Here is a 17,833-nt window from a genome sequence, read left to right on the forward strand (position 1 = left end):
AAATCTGCTGATGTAACCTTTAAATTTAAGATTCTCAAATTAGCCATCCCCATACCCCTTTTTTATTCAAAGTAAAATTATAAACACTAATTTAACAGAAATGTTGATGAATAAATTTAGTCCTTAAAAGCTGTGCAGATTTTTTTCTTTCCTGCTGACATAAGTCTTACATACTTTTCTCTGAAATACATGTCTGTTCAAACAATTCCTTAAAATCTACATATTAGTGTGAACCTTTGATCTTACTACCTGAATCTTTAAAAATTTCTACAGACTAAAAAAAATACATTGCATTCTATTCAGTGTGCAATAAAAGTCTAGTATTAGAAAGCAAATGAAAACAGTTATGAATCAGAAGAATGAAGGATTTCTAATTCAGATTTCAAGCAATGGTATTTTCTTTTAATCTGACCAAAGTTATTACCATTAAATTTATGAAGACCTCGGAGCACTGATTTTTTTAACTAATGTAACAAAAATAGAAAATGTAAAAATATTTAAGGTAAGAGTTTAAAAAGTCTGTAGAGACAAAAATATTTTGAATCATTTGATTGCATTGTGAGAAGTTACTCAAGCATACAGCAACGTGCAGACTGGCCATATAACTGAGTGTATTTTGTGCCTAGAAGCCTTGCCTAATTTTTTTCAGCTTATTCAGGCAACAGTTTGCCTCAAGTTTTGCAGTAACTCTGAGCATGAGATGCCCGTATCTGTGGTTTTAATTAAACAAAGTATCCTCTACTTAAGGTATATATGATTTTTAAGAAATCAGCTTATGATGATGACTCCATTCCACTAATAAGTAACACAATCTCTCTTCAGAAATACATAATTACAAAAAGTCACGTAATGAAATACCAGTTTAACTTAATCCTCTGAGGAAAATATTATTTTTTCTTTAGGTTTAGAAATAGAATGTTCAGAGTCCCCAGCAAAAATCCGTGACTTAAATATACAGGTTATGTTTTATTCTTGTCTTAACCTCTAACATTACCGCTTCCCATACAGAAATAAGGCTACTGTTGGCCTTACTCATGTCTGAATATTTAAAGTCTGAAGAAATAATTGAAAAAAGTAAAACAAAATGGACAAATTAACCAGTTTATCACACAGCATTAATCTACACCATCCTTACCACTGAATGGACCATTGTGATAATTTTTAATTACTGGAAAAGTCCAAGATACCTTTTCTAAAGTGAGAAGATTTATTTCTGATTGTAGCTGGATTTCTGGTTTGCTACTTTGCTGTTCTTTGTATTGTTGGAACTGCTTCTCCAAAATTTTATGCTTATTTTCTCCTTCATAAAGCTACATTAAAGACAACAAAATGTAAGTTAGCAGAAAACCCCATTCAAAGGCAAATAATTAGATTACAGAACTTAAGTTACTTCTTAGTCCCTGGGACGAACATCTTACTGTTAACTAACCAACATAAAACAGACACTGAAAGCTATGCATTCATAATTAATGATTTTTTGATGATGACACACAGCATGTTTTAATAGGAAGAATTTTAAAGAAGACCTTTCCTCAGTACTGGAAAGAAAAAAACAAGTCTGTCCTTGTATATGCAAGATTTACACACATATTTGCTGACATTTCTAAAACAGCTTGCAGAAGAAATACAGAAAGCACAACTATTATGATTTACACATCTTAAAAACAAGCTGATGTTATCTACTATATGAAGTTTTATTACTTAGTTTCACCAGCATAACTTTTTTAAGAATGTCTGGAAAAGGAAACAGCTAATATTTTGTACAGCCAAATGATTTAGATGAAAGGCTGAAGTAGAAAGGTTTCAGTGACTAATGATTTAATGCTGGGTACCTCTGCTCTCACAGTGCACTTCCACAGTTGCAAGAAAATTTTTATGAAGAGAGTGTTTTGCTTTTCATCATACACCAGGTAATTTGCAAAATGATGCCAGTACACAATTACTTCTCACACAGAAAGTAAACAAGTCAAACATTTAACAGCATTTCTTACTATACTGTATAACAATTTCAAGAACTTTTTGTAAACTGTTTTCCAGGAGTACCTTACATTGTCCTTTTGATAAATATTATTCAGCTATAAAAACTTTTATTCACCTGATGGAACGGATGCATTCCGTCACTGAACATAATCCCCACATGCTGCTCTTGTATTTATGTACACCTAGGTAATGCATGTATTTCCATGAACTGTATCCAGCAGTTTACAATACTGGGTGAAAATGTTTTAGAGAATTCATTCTGTTTCAAAGACTACATCTTCTTCTACTGGTATATCAATATTTTAATTCTTTGGATCTCCTAGTTGTGTCACCTCTATTTTGCTTTCGAAATTCTGCTTTTTATATTTATTATTGTTACAGAATGAACATAAGAAAGCAAAGATACTTCCTAGGGAGCCATACAGAAACACAGTCCACTGCAGTTGTTTTTCACATATAATGCAATAGCCAACTTGAACAAGAGGTACTGCTGTTTATCACTTTTCCATTTTTACCTACTTCGTTTTAAAGAAGAAATACAGACATGATGCTGATGACAAAGAAGTAGTTTCTTTTGCTATGAAAAATGTCAGTTCACCCTAGAACTTCTACAATGTTTTTTTCCAGAACCAAAAGAAGAAAATACTTTCCAAAGTTGAATGTCTCCCGAGACCTCAAGTTGTGAACTGTTGGGAAACCACACAAATCACAACAATAAAATGCCTTCCTTATTCAGGAAGCAAGAGTGATGTACTTCAAGGCGGATGCTTCACAGGTCTGCTCTTGCACATAGCAGGTCTTACCTCCAAACAAGTTTAATTGGAGAGTTCTCTAAATGTGAAAGTAGTATATTGATAAAACCCTTTAAAAGGCAAGGAATAAGTTAAACTGTTTAGAACTATAGGAATACACTCTAGAACAGTATTTTTTTAAAACCAAACAACGCAAAACCTCACATACAAACAAAAAACTGCACATCTAAAGAGGTCTAGAGAAAAAGATTAAAAAAGAGATCCATCCATCCATCCATCCAGTAACAACAGGAACTTTCTGCTTGTACACATTACAAAGAGAGAGGGACCCTAAAGTAAAACTCCGAGGCAAGTAAACAAAACCCCAACCCCAACAAAGCAAAAGAAGAAGCAACAAAGCAAATGAAGAATATGTGGTAACAACCTCCACCTATTAAAGCAGAGCAGGAACACCACACAGAAATACAGCTGGCATCATCTGGAAACAATGGTCTTCATACAAAACAAGGCAAAACACAGTGGGGCTTATGTTTGGGAGAGAGACAGGATGACAACCACCTCTGCAATCAGGAACAGTGTCACACAGACACTAAAAGGCTCTTCATAATTATTAAGTAATGAGCTTAAAATAAACAAAAAAATTAAATATAGAACACATAATTAAATTTTAGAACTCACTGCCAGAGGATGTTGCAATAATAAATATTTTTTTAAAAGGAATCAGATGAGACAACAAGGAGTACTTTCACTGATGGCTAGTGACTATGAAACACTGACTCTGGCTGAGAGTACTTATAAAACCTTAGTGGTGTTGCTGGATATACCAAAATTGCATTTTATCATTGTCCGATTTCTTATTTTCTTGCCCTCTAAATCCAACCATTGCTGCAACATAATGTTGAGCTAAATGATCTTTGGTCTGGTAGCTGTATGTCTGTTCTAAATACAAAACCAAAAGCGATTGCAATGTCAAAAAAAAAGCTTGTGGATGCTAAAAAAAAAAAAAAGTCAGTGGGAGTCAAAAGAATGAATTCGAATGAAGAATACTAGCTGGTGGTATTTGTTACTTGAGCATGAAGAACTACTGGTGTCTCGTCTGGACTGGTAGCTGCCAACGCGCATACACAATGCCTAAGTGTTCACTTGTTGCTTTGGAGAGGATTGCAGTCTGCAGTTTGAGACCGTTTATCTCAATTCAACGACTGTTCAAGCGGAATCATTAAGATTAGCATCTTCTAGGTTAGCAGCATTTTTGTAATAGATGTATTTTTAAGAAGTTCACTGTACCATGGTTAACATTGGCTGACAAGAAAGGAAGTTAATATCAGTGTTTAATATGAAACTAAAACGACCACAAAAATCTACCACAACTCTTCATAATACAAAAATATGTCATTGCCTGACACAGTTCTTCAAACAGTGAAAGCTAGTATAAGATTTATAATGCTAAGATTGAATTTGCTAAACAACAAACTAAGTGTCTAATACTCTAGCAGCCGAACAAGAAGTACTAAGTTTTACAATATACTTTACCAATGAAAAAAGTAGCCAGACTAGCCTTGCTGTTAGAGCAAAAACAATCTTATAATGTAACAGAATGTAGTCTAAATTTCCTTGGTTTAGAAATTACTGCTCTCAGAATAGAAGACTGCAATAACAAGATAATCCACCTCAGTGAGGATAGTAGAAACACTCTTTTGCAATGGAAAAATAAAACTGCACAGTTAATCTAGACTTTTGGTAGATGTTTGTTGCTAAGAATTCATGGAGTTACTGAAATGTACCCTGCTGTTCAGGTTCTTCATATTATATATGCTTTTAACTGCAATGCAATTTTCAATGTTGAAAAAAAATATAAGCACTGCTTTGCAAACTGGCCCTATAACTGAGCAAGACTGACAGGGATGGATCTCAGAAACAGCTCACCAAACAAGATAAAATGTTTATTATAAAGTTGACAGAACGCACTTGTCTCCGAACTACTGCTTAACATTGCATACTTATAAAAATGCTGACTTTAATAAGTAAATGGTTGAGGCAGAAAATATAAGTGTACTACCTGCTGATGTAAGTGAAGCTTGTCTTCTTCCAGTTGCTTGATTTTAGATCTTTCTAGCTCAAGCTGGTGTGCACATTCCTCTCTGGCTCGCCGCACAGAATCCTGTAGCACCTGCAGATTCCGCTCATGCTCTGCTTGCAACTCCTTCTTTTGCCTTTGAAGCTGAAAAAGAGAGACATTTGTATTAATTGATAGGGGAGCACTTTAAAAGTCTCTTACAACTCTTACTAACTACTACTCATGATAGAAAAACTATCCACTTCAGAACTTAAACAATAAAAGTTCCAGCTGTCTATGTTTGCTATGGACGCTTTTATTGTATTTCAATTTAACTAACAATCTACCAATTATTATATTTGGGCTACAAATATGCTCATTTGACTATTGTAAAACTAGCTATCTCTATCCCTTCTGTATATTCTACATGATTCTACAGAGTTGCTAAAGGTGCATTTTACATTCACCTTTCTTCTATAAACTGAGCATATTGAGAGAATTTCTTGTAAAGCTAAACCACAAAACAATCCTGGACATGTCTGAACCTTCTAGAACGATGCTCCTGGCCCAGAAGACTGCTAGCTGAATACAAACCTCTACAACAGCCATTTCTCAAACTGTGCAATTGCTTAATGAACACTATATCATTTTGTCTACACACTTTTGGTACCCACTGCTTTTTATCTCTGGCCAGAATCTCACAACATTTTGATAAAGTTTTGAGAGAAATAAATACATGAAATTCAAAATAACTATTTTTACTCAGACTGAAACGCACTTAGACAAGCCAAAGCATCAGATTTTTTTGCACAGATATTAAAGTCAGAACACTGCAGCACAAACCGCGTCTTGAAGTTTACAGACAGACTGGCTACTAAACAGGACACAGGCTCAAACTACAGTCTCTGTGTTGTGACCTCTCTTAACTTTGTTACAAGGACAGAAGGGAGTAGTATGATAAAAAGATTAATCTCAGTTACAAGGATTAAAGAGAAAGTTTGTTGGACTGCTCAACTACCAGCAGTTTACCTGTAAAATGTTCATTTTTTTCTAAAGAACAAAAATTGGCAGTTTATTTTCTCTTTTCCAATGATTAAGTCACACCTCATTTTCTCATATTGGGGGTATTCAGTAAGATCTAGAAAGAATGGCAGCTACCAGTTTCTCTTGCATCCTCTTTGGCCCTGTTAGATAACAAAACTTGAACAATTGCACTTTCTGCCAGATCCTTATCACCTTCTCCTGTTTTAACACTTAATCTAGTAATTACTAGTAATCACTTTTTGAAGCGAGGCACTGTTTGTGCATGGGTACAACATTCACTTGACAGTACTAAATTTACATTCAGATATGCTAATGCTACATAAATGTCTGCACTGACACTAATTCTGGCAAAAATAGACAATTTACAGTTCTGTAATTCCAGCAACCCATTTAAAAGGTCACTGATTTTCTATTTAAGTAAAAAAGTGTGGTTGTAACAAAGTGTGCCTTAAATTGTTGGTGCTCCTCTATTATCAGTACGAATGTGGCTATTTCATATCTTACACAGAGTTCACAATTGTCACTATGTGAAAACTCAGACCTTATACAAATGGCTAATGCAATTGCACTGTTTAATATGACCAGTTTTTTACCTCTGATTCATCATTAAAAAGCTGCCGTTCACGCTTATCTAGATCTCTCAGGGTTTTTTGAAGTTTTTCTTCCAAAACATTATATTCTGCTACCTAAATGAACCAAGAAAAAAGAAAGAGAAAAAAAGATATAAAAAATTGACAAGTTTCATTTAGAAGCTTAAATATAAAACAAATCTGCAGCTCTTAATTAAGAGCTTACAATGGAGAGTCCTTCTTTCCAACTCAGTAAAAGCTAACAGGTTGCCACGTACAGCCAGGCTGCAGAAGTGCTTTTTGACCATGCAAGTGAAAAGCAATTAAGATTAAACAGCTCCCATATAAAGCAAGCTAACCTGAGGACTTCTAACAAGTATTCTATGATTAAGGGCTACTTTTAATTTTTTTGCAGACTAGATGCTTGCATATCAGTAGATGTAAAGCCTAATCACAGACCCTTTGTTATCTGATAGTCATAGACCTTGTCACATTTATAGCAATGACAGATTTATACCAAGACTTTCACCACATATAAGGACCAGTTTCCTTACCTTTTTCTTCACTAATGCCTCTCTCTCTCTATCTCTTTTCTTCCATTCTTCTGCAAGTGCTTGCATATGGACCATTTCCTTCTTTTTGAGCTGTTAAAGACAAAAGAAACAAACCTCACAAACCAGAAAAACAGATCAAAACTGTTGGAAGTGCAGCTTTGACCTACCATCAGACCTAAGTCTTGAAGCAGAACAGTTTTGTACAGTAAGCTAAAGACCTCAAGGTATGATTCGGCTCGTGAAAGTAATTTCTTATGCTAAAGTACAAAATACAAAGTAAACACAAGTTCGAGAAAAATATCCTAACAAGTAAGACACTAGATCATCAGTATCTTGTAAAAACCATGCAACTAAGAACACTGAGAATGAGTTCAACAGTAGAAACACAGCAATGGACTTTGAGTGAGACTAAAGAAATACAGTGTTAATATTCAACACCCATAATGTGAATCTTGAGTGTCTACTGTACTTCATAAAAAGTAATGGAAAGTTGTGAAGGTGGTATTCTGCAGTGCAATACCTAGCACTATCTTCAGGCACTTAAACGAAAAGCATTAACCTTCTTCCATAAGAGTGTGGAATTATTGGATTGTTTAGTTTTAATCTGAAGTTTTAATACTTCTACATGAGTAAAATTTAGTTCTTATTTGAAACAGTGGTAAAGACAAATATAGTTAATATTCCTCTCGCCAATTCTGCTACAACTTCTCTGGTAATCATGTCATTTAGGTATCAAAGAGTAAAAACCTGATTTTCAAAAATGTCCTCTTGCATTTCCTTCCACATTTCCAACTCCAAGGCTGCTTTGTATTCAAGAGTTTCTCGAGGTTCTGGATGGTCTTCTAGAGCACAACGAGGCTGAGTGTGAGCAATATGCCGTTCCTGACCAACACCTACACCCTGACAAAGTAAGAGTGGATTTTTCATTGGAATCTCAACTTTTCAAATAAATATTCAAGGCAAAAAGATAAGATTTATGTAAAATTTACTTGAGAAGAATCTGACACCATAACTTCTTGCACTTTCACAAGCCCATAGTCTTCCAAAGTGGTGACATACGAAAGCTCTGCTATTCTGTTGCCTGACCTATAAATAACATTGGAATGTTACTTTAATGAAAACTGTATAAAAACACAGAAAGCAAATTGTAAAACAACACACAGACAAGCAAAGTTGAAGTTCTTAAAGTTCTGTGTAAGCTCAGAATCTCTAAACAGTTGTCTATGTGAGAGCCCAAACATGCTCTCCTACGTATATTGTTAAGTTAGGGGCTAGTTTGTTCAAGAAGCTTTCTGACTTAAACAGATTACTTGTCACTGGGAATCTACTTAACTAACAGATTACTATAATCAACACACCCCTGAAACAAGGAAATTATCCAAAATTGTACATACTATCTTAATCTTTCTAATGATCTAACTGTCAGTACAGGTACTGCTGCTGCCTTCACTTTAAGATACTCGTTAAATTTCATTAATCTTGCTTTTTTTAGAAGTTAACAGTAACTTTCTAATTATCCATAATATAAGTTATTTAGCACATCATGTGTGGTAAAGTTATCCTTGGATAACCAAAAAATATATTTCTGAAAGCTTCAGCACAGAGAACTGGCAACTTTAAATCCACTTACATGTGAAGTATCTATCTGCTCTTTTACAGTGAAAAAGTGCTGAGATAGCAGATATTTTAATAAATTAATGTGGAAAAAACCAATAAGCATTTGTACTTCACACACGTTAAAATGAATTACTGCATTAAATTCTTACAAACTTCTATCAGTCATTGACGGAAAAAGAAAACAAGATTCATACTAATGCACCTCAGAAATCTGAATAAGTTTTTTTAACATATTAGTGTAAAAAGAAGGTTACACCAAGAAAAGCAAGGATAGGAAGGGATCAGCACAGCAAAACGTAGACCTGATTACATTTTGAGAATGCCATCTAGTGGTTATTACCTTTGGTGTAAAACCAGGTTTAATTTTAACAAACTCTTAGTGAAAGTACGAACCTTAGAGTAGTGAGATGTTAAAGTAACTCTCCACAGAGTCAGGCCATGCTGGCTTTCACACAAAAAAATTTAAAGCCAGAGGTCAATTTCCTATCAAACTGGGAGGAGGGGTGATACCAATCAGTAACATGAAACTCCTGGTGAGTCAAATATAGCGCACCTTATTTATCTGTTATTTATAGAGGTTTAAAGCTGACCTCAGTCTTAACAGAAATTAAATTTACTTCTAAGGGCATAATCAAGTTCCATTATCACACAGAAGGAAGGTCTAGACACTGATTGTAAGCACAACTCACCTTCACCAAGAACACAGGACAGCAGTAATGACAAATTAAGTTTCTTCATACATATAAAAAACCCATCACTGCTCTATGTAAATGACCATTTATCTTCAGACAGAACATTAATTAATACTATTCGTTCTGAAGTACACAAGGCCAAATTCCTACTACTGTCACAAAGTATAATTCCTGACACAAGAGACACCTCCATTCTATGGATGTATCTGTCCTCTTAACTTTCACCTAAGTCAGTTGCATCTAAAAGCACACTACAAACAAAGAATCTTAACTGTTTTCTGGAATATCAGCACTTTCTGTAAATAACTTGCTCAGAGTTAGGAGTGAGTCAGTACCATTTTTTTCAATTATTTATTTCTTTAATCTGTCTGTTAATTTTACCCAAGATCATGATGATATAAAAGTCTATAACAGTGACTTTGGTAGTGGTGTGAGCGTTGAACAACATAAGTGTGGCAATTTAACTTTTAAACTCTTGGATGCGTCTTCTCCCCCTCCATATTGCAGTACATTGCAGCCTGTGCCTGTTCAAAAAGCTAAGCAGGAAAGAGCTTGCCCTTTTTCAGGGAAATACTAAAAAATAATTCATCAAAACTTGCTACAAAGTACTTTTTAAAGTTTTACCCTTGTGCTGCTGTGACACTGACTGTTTCATTACAAGTCTGACGCCAGCATTGTTCACCATTCCCACCCAAGAAGCTGTTTTTTTCTGAAGCCAACACATTTGAAAGCTGAAGTCTTGCCACCCCCAGAAGTAAATCTTTGGCTGTTTTATCCTTGTGCCACAATTCAACCAGCAGAGGCAACCTGAAACAGAGAAGTGATCTCAGCGTCAGGCATCAAAACAAAGGAGGCAGCATTCTCATTCATTTGGGCAAAGAACCTCATGTTCTAGGAGTAACTTCCCAAATTAGTGAAACAATTGTCAAACAATGAGGTAAGTTTACTGCCTTCTACTTAGCAGAAGGAGACTGATTGACTTCGTATCTTCTCCATCACTTCATTTGCTCAGATTATCATTCCTTTCTCCAATTACTAGCGAGTAACAATATTATATGAAAGTGATTGACTGAATAATATTAGCTGAACAAGATCATCCTCATTTATAAACACTTATAAATTAATTTAACTGTTGTCACTCAAAATACATCTCCCTCCATGACTCCTTTCAAAATACTGCTGTTTTTATAAATTTTTTTCCACATCTTAATCATTTGTCTAAGGCTGGTGGCACTTCTGGGAAAACTGTTTCACATCCCTCAACACTGTGCTCAGCTTTCCAGGTACCTGCTGTATTTTCCAAGACAGCATGTTTTAATAACACATGCCATCGTGTATTAAAAATAAAAAAAAAAGTATTTCATTTGAAGCAGTACTTTGTTACTTTACTTTAACAATTTACAGAAACAGCACATGTTCCTCTAAGGAACAGCTCCTGCATGAGTACACAAGAGATGAAATCAAGAATTCTAGAGCTCCTCACTTTAAATGTATTAGCAAAGAAATTGAAAGTGCAGGGTGTTAAATATTCATAGGCATTAGCACTTGATTTCTTTACTAAATTCTTAAATTGATGATCTTAAGTAAAATACTTGAGCTTACAACTGCATTTAGAACAAAAACTCTACAAGTGTAATTAAGATAAAAATTGCAAGTTACAACCTGAAGAATGTATCTTGAAGCTGATGAGGTACAGTTGCAAAGTCAAATGCACAATATGACTTTGGAAGAAAGACTTCCATGTTTTTTCTGATTTCTACAGGTGGGCTTGTCATAATAGGTGCTGCACTGCCAAAAAATGGATACGAGTACCTAATAAAAACAATAACCAAAATAATAAAATAGTAATTCTATAGACTCTTTTTTCCTATAGCTTGTGCAACAAGAAAACAAATTTAGATATCATTTACTAAAGCATGACAAAGTTTGCAAGATTTGTATTAGCACATAAACCAATAGAATTTACTTCTGAGATATTCATGTTTTCATTCAGTTCATGACTGAACCAGCTTTTTTATATTTGCTGTTATTTTTACTAAAAAGCTTTAGTAACCTGTATCTTCACAACTAGATGATGTATGTTTTATTAAAACACTGCAATTATTACAAAAAGTAAGCAGAGAACCAGAAGAAAGCAAAATTATCTTCACATGTAGACTGCTGCTTGAGAACATTTATAACCACATTTACAGTGAAGATTGGTCTAATATATAAAAACTGATACCTAAATATACATATACAGTGTCAGAACCACTTGAAAAATTCATTAGCTTTTAATTCACAGAGTTTAACTGACTAATAGGAAAATCAAACCATTCTACCAACACAACTTAAAATGTGGCCTGAAACTACTCTACTAGCATAATTCAGTGTATAATAAACTATAACAAAGGGGAGGCTGCGAACCTCTTAAGCTTCATTTTGTTGTTGATGATGCCAGCTGTCAGCTAAGTTATTAATAAAATACACACTGCATCAAATAATGGCACTACATGTAAAATTTCAAATTTCAACTTTTGTGTGGAACTGTTTAAAGAGCTTGTTTAGAACGGAATAAAATAGTGCTTCCAATCTACAGTGAATATGCAATTTTTAACCCTGAAACTTTACCTAACATTTATGTTTTTGGAAGTTTCTCCTCTTCAGTTTCTTGCTGTGCTCATCACTGACTGAAAATTCAAGGGCATGAAACAGCAAAACTTACTTGTTGTTGCTGTTGTTCTGAACAAAAATTAATTTTTTTAATATTGTATGAAAAAGCATTTATGTGACAAAATTCCATCTACGGTATGTCACTTTCCACATACTATTTAATAATGTAGCCTATACAAAAAGGCATTAATAATGCACCCTATATTAGCTTATATTATATTATTTTAAAATATTCCACCCCTACACCCCCACTCCACCCTTTCTCCATAGTTAAAACAAAACAAACTCCAAGAATCAACACAAACAGGTGTCCTGGTGACCAGTTAAAACTGTATTGAATCAAACTCTTTCAGAAAGCAAGAAAAGCAAATGCAGAAGCATCTCCCTAGAAAGAAATATTCAGTGCTCTTACACTGAATCACCATTTACAGATACTTTATCATGTGCACCCAAAAGGACCTTAATGGAAACTAGAAGGCATATTGGAAAAACTTATTAATCAGTGAATTCAAATATATCATCAGTAACTAATAACCAATAAGTAGAAATTTTATTTTTTTAAACCATCAAACTCATTTTGTATCTATGAGCCTCTCAGAATGATAATGCATTTACCACACTGATTCTTCACCTTAAAACTAAAATGTGCTTCTTTTGGATTCATTGTCACACACAAACCAGTGACCTGGCTCTTACTGAAACACTACAAAGAGCTCTTGGTAGAGATATGGAAAACTTAAAAAAAAACCAAACAAAATACTTTGATCAGCTGGAAACATAGCCAGAAAGTGACCAGACAAGTAATTCTCCTCTTCCTTTAAAGACTCAGTGATGTTCCTTATCTTCACAGCTCAGACATACAAGTGCGATTTCATACAAATTACAGTGAAAGACGAAGATTTACACACCATTCTTAATGCTCAGTTTAGCAATGAGCCAGACGAATATTCCAAAGTATTTTGTTACAGAAAATCAGCTACATAAAAAGCATCAAGAAGCATATGACCAGCAGTCATTCAGATGATGAAGGCTTTGTATTGAAAAGAAAGATAGTTTTATTACCAAGAATAAAAATACACTGTACCTTAAAATGCAATTTATTGGAAAACCAACTTCCAGACTACGTATACTTCTTAAGTCTATGGAAAAGCAAAAATGGTGAGAGGATGCAGGGATAACAATTTTCTGTGCTGACACAGGCTCTGAAGAACTGGACACACTGACAGGGTTGGGTTGAGATGCCGCTACTGGACCACCATCAGCTGAAAACACAGAATTTTTTATAATTTGTTCTGCCCAAAATAAAAAAATATATCAAAGATTACTGTTACATTTAAAATGCAAGAAAGGTTACTTCCCTAAGATATTTCAATTTTTTAATGAATACTGTGAAAAATAGTCATCCTTTTGGTAAGTTACTGCTTCCAAAGGAAAAAACCATCAAAACCTCACTATACTTTCAATCTAACTGAAAGATTTTTTCCTTACTTTATTAATCTTCAAAGCCAAGCAAGTTTAACTCACTGAAAAAATTTTAGACTAAGAGCCAAGATAACAAATTCTTCAGAAGGATGCTCTATGACTTCAACAGCTTACATTTATTGTTCCTAGCCAACTTGAGGGTATGCTGAAGAAAAAAAAATTATTCAAGTAAGCTACATTGCTTTGAACAAACCTCTTTAGCTCTGGACTTAAAAAGATGGAGTACCAGGTCAATTACAGTCATCATGTAGAGCAGCACCAGCTATTGGTCCCAAGCTGAGGTTTAGCTGTTGAAGCAAACTAAAATGCTCTAGGCTAGGTCTGCAAAGCACATCTGCTACATCACAGAACCCACCTACGTGACATCCCTTGTATAATTTAGGAAGCAGAAGCTACATTGAGTGCCTGTCCAATTGCATCCAGGCTTCTCACATGCTTATACTAGGACCCAATACTGCCTTCAAAGAGTAAAACATCAACCGCAAGTCCTACAGACAGTTATCAAAAGGTATCCTCCAAAAATGTTTAACACATTTTAAGTCTTAGAAAGCTGTTTGAACTACCAAGTCCTTACAAAAAGCAAAGAAAGACACTGTCAGATAAGAACTCAACAGCCTTTTGTAATTACTACTTGTACGGATAACCTTTCTTCATAATCATTTAAAATGTTTCTATTGCTATAATTTTTAAAGCAATACAACATTCTAGCATTTATCATTTTTCTTCCTTGTTTCTAAGTGTTTTATCTGCATTAACAGCAACAATGCAAAAAAGAAAAAATTCATAATACTTCAACATTAGCTAATTAACACAACATAGAAATGAAAAAAATATTAAGCAATTCAGGTAAAAAGTCAGCAGATTGCTTGGTGAAAAGAAATGGCTGAATGGAATTTTAGTCATCACAGAGATGAAAACAAAAACTGTATACAGACCACTGTGAAAATTAAAGTTGCTTCTACATCCAAATTTCATTTAAAGTATTAAATTGGATAAATTTTACATTACTGGGATTTTGCAGATATAATAGAGGTGACTTTGCTCTGTTCTGTGATTTGAAAGCTGGAAGCTCTTCAGTGTACTGCTTGTTAACCTCCTGGCAGCAGCCAGATAACAGCCCTGTGCGTGACAAATGTGAAGTGACAAGTTTAATATCTTAACAAAACAGTTATAAAATTACTGTTACTAAAAAAGCACAATCCTGAATTTCTTAAACCAGAGATTCAAACCAGCTGCTAGATACACAATACTTCCTTGTTACACTCCATATAAAGGACTTAATCCTCACTTAGATAAGATCAGTTAGGATTAAAAGAAAATTTGGCTGAATTAGCAGCCAAATCCTGAGAGCACATTCTGGGACACAGATTTTCCTCTAAGAACTGAGTGTCTTCAGGATCAGTCTCAAAAGACCAGCAATACAAATGTCATTAGAAAAATGATTCTGCTTTATCCATAAATCATCTCTTAAGAAGATTCATGTTCCGTAATGTTTAGCAAAACAACATTCTTTCTTTCGGGATTTATTCTACTACTATAGTATTTCTTTTTCTCTCATCTCTGACCCAGTTCAGAAATCAGAAGGCTATTAGGGCTCCCAAGTCCAAACAAAAATATAATATAAAAACAAACAAAAAATCCAGTTACTTGAGTCACCCAGGAATCTGTACAATATGAACAATTGTTTTCACAAATTATTATCCACACAAATAAATTCCTTAGAGATTTAAAAATCCCACTTTACCCCTGCCTTCCTATTTAATACATGTGAACATTAGACCATTTCATCTTCTTTTTGAGCAAGTTTGTGTCTTCATAGGCATTGTACAAAGTCTTCTCGTTCACAAATTCAGGCAATTCCAAATACTTCTGTAATGATTTTTCAAGCTGATGACCATTCACATCACTTGTGATCTACATACCACCAAATCCCTAATCTGGCTCTTTCAAGTGTTCTCAACCATCACGTTTAAAACACATTTATCTCCCTCCTGTTACTTGTTTTATGCAAATAATTCTTCCCTGCCTGAAATATCATCATGAATGAGTACTACTTCACATATACACTACATGATCCAAGAACACAAAATAACTGGGCAAAAAAATTATATACTACATACCCTTTTTCCTTGGTTTTGTGCCTTTTCCAAACTTAAGACTTTCCACTTCACTTTCTGTTGCTACATCTTCTTTTGAAGAACATTGGCCAGCTTGAGATGGGACATTCTGTGACCTCTGCTGCAGGCTCTCTGTTTTTTCACTAGCAGGTGAAAGCATTTTCTCCTGTGGCTGTTTAGATTCAGTTGCACCATTTAAGGGAATCAAAGACTGAATGAAGTGATACAGTTTTCATAATCATCACGGCTTGCACTGAAAAATTCTGTCTACAACATTTTCACAGTTTGAGACTACTGTTCAGACACAGAGAAATAAGGCAATGAAAGGATTATTCATACAAAGCAATTAGTTATTTCACGTCTTCTTTTACATAATCAAACAGGACTCAGAAATACTATTTTTTAACACGAAACTGTGCACCAGTGCCTAAACCAGCAATAAAGGGATAAGCTATACCTGTGCAGTCAGGCTCTCTCTTTGAAGAACTACAGATACCCCAAGAGTAGGAACCAGATCCAAAGGCAGTTGTGGCAGCTTCTGTTTGGTTCTATTTATTGGAACAAGGACAAATGACCCTTCTATTGCCACAGGGTGTTGATCAATCTCCACACTTCCTTTCTTCAGTAGTCCAGACAAGGGTATTTCAGTGCTTCCCAAAGAGTGGTCCCCACAGCAAAGATGGATCTGTAGACATACAAAGGTGCTAGAAAGTAATTGATGTGTGTGATTTGTACTTGAACTGTCTGTGTACCCTCTACTAAAGGTAGCACAAATACAACAAATTGTCATCCCCAGCCTATCCCCTGTATGCTGAGAATAGAAACAGCTGTGAAATGTCAGTTTTGAGCAGGTGGGCTTTGCCCACTTCTAGGGCAGTAACAGATCCTTCAGAAGTAGCATTGCTCTTCTGAGGACCTGTCACATCATTCCTTCTGTAGGATAAATTCAATAGTCCTCTGTGGCTTCTAAACAAATTCTTGCCCTTAATGAACACACACATAAAAAGCATGACTGCAAGGTTATTGGAAAGCTCAGCCTTTATGCATATATTCAGACACTACTTAAGTAGCAAGGATTTTTGGAATTAAGTAACTGGTTTTAATTCCTGGTAAGCACCATTATTCCTTTTTGAAAACCTGACTCAACTGTTCCTTCCTTACATAGCTTAATATATAACTAAGTAAAAGATGAACCTTAAAAAAACCCCACACTCTAAGGCAATCTATTTTCTTCAAAGTTACTCTTTGAAACTTACATACCAACTTGCCCTTTCCCAAGTCAAAGTCACTTCAGTTTTGATTTAGCAGAACGGAATACGGTATTCTGATCCTTAATGTTTATTACATTTAAGGAAAATTTTCATGCTAAAAGTGTCAGCTGTCAATATATACACAGGTGACATAGGTGTGCATCTATACATACAGACATACACTACATATATACACACCCTATTTCAGCAATAAGCACCTTTTACAAAAGTCTTCATTTTTTGAAAAAGATATTAAAATTAATAATCTGAAGACAGTGCTCTGATCCTATATGCTAAATTTTAAGAAGCTGAGTGAGAAGTCAGTAAAACTGTAAATCAAAAAGTGGATCTGACCTCATGACAGCTCTTGTTGAAAAAGTCCCTGTTTACACATGATGCAAACATGCATAATTCTCTGTATGTGTATATATGTATATTACATGCTATATTAAATACTTTGTTTCAAGACAATAGACTAAGATTAAATTCCAAACATATTAGTGTAGAGGTTTCTCCAAAAACTGAATAATATTTGAAGTCGAGACAAAAATATCTGAAACAATGTAAGATTTAAACAAAACTAGAATGGTCTCTACAAACGAAGGAAAAGAACTTTTAAAGAGTCCAGATCCAAGACTTACTTTGTGTAACAAATAGTGCCTTATTTACCAGCTACACTATCAGGAACTCTGTATGACCCTTATTTAACCAGTCTCTAGTTTTGTAGTTCGTTAAGTGTGAGTCGTGCACAGATTGCCATAAACACTCTAAATACTGCCCAATATTTAGAGTCATTGAATCATTTACATTGGAAAAGACCCTTAAGGTCACTGAGTCCAACACTTAACCTAACACTGCCAATTCCACCACTAAACCATTGTCCCTCATTTAAAGGCAAGACTAGAAGTAAGTAATATCCCATAACAACCCAAATGCATCTGTAGTGTATGTAAAAACAGCATTTGGCTAAGGAGTGGGGAAAAAAACTCCCAGACCTCCCTTATTACCCACAATGAGTGCTGAGGACAGCGATTTTAGAACTTAGGCAGGAGTGACTTGAGCAGCTGG

The 17,833-nt window shown here is 34.7% G+C and overlaps 1 protein-coding gene across 4 annotated transcripts in view; it reads right to left on the minus strand.

The window, feature by feature from the left end:
• CEP120 (centrosomal protein 120) overlaps positions 1 to 17,833 on the minus strand; it is a 37,938-nt gene that overhangs the window by 12,370 nt on the left and 7,735 nt on the right. For 2 of the 4 annotated variants that reach the window (XM_071580129.1, XM_071580130.1), the window contains exons 7-18: positions 15,973 to 16,200; positions 15,519 to 15,726; positions 14,407 to 14,517; positions 13,001 to 13,178; positions 10,927 to 11,076; positions 9,889 to 10,071; positions 7,945 to 8,041; positions 7,703 to 7,855; positions 6,956 to 7,045; positions 6,426 to 6,518; positions 4,792 to 4,953; positions 1,188 to 1,310 (exon numbers count right to left, since the gene is read on the minus strand). In XM_071580129.1, coding sequence (XP_071436230.1) covers positions 1,188 to 1,310; positions 4,792 to 4,953; positions 6,426 to 6,518; positions 6,956 to 7,045; positions 7,703 to 7,855; positions 7,945 to 8,041; positions 9,889 to 10,071; positions 10,927 to 11,076; positions 13,001 to 13,178; positions 14,407 to 14,517; positions 15,519 to 15,726; positions 15,973 to 16,200 — 1,776 coding nt within the window. The remainder of the gene's footprint in view (positions 1 to 1,187; positions 1,311 to 4,791; positions 4,954 to 6,425; positions 6,519 to 6,955; positions 7,046 to 7,702; positions 7,856 to 7,944; positions 8,042 to 9,888; positions 10,072 to 10,926; positions 11,077 to 13,000; positions 13,179 to 14,406; positions 14,518 to 15,518; positions 15,727 to 15,972; positions 16,201 to 17,833) is intronic. The other 2 variants (XM_071580131.1, XM_071580132.1) reach the window with 2 other exon arrangements.

Source organism: Pithys albifrons, chromosome Z (genome assembly GCF_047495875.1).
Source record: "Pithys albifrons albifrons isolate INPA30051 chromosome Z, PitAlb_v1, whole genome shotgun sequence".
NCBI classification, from domain to species: Eukaryota; Metazoa; Chordata; class Aves; order Passeriformes; family Thamnophilidae; genus Pithys; species Pithys albifrons.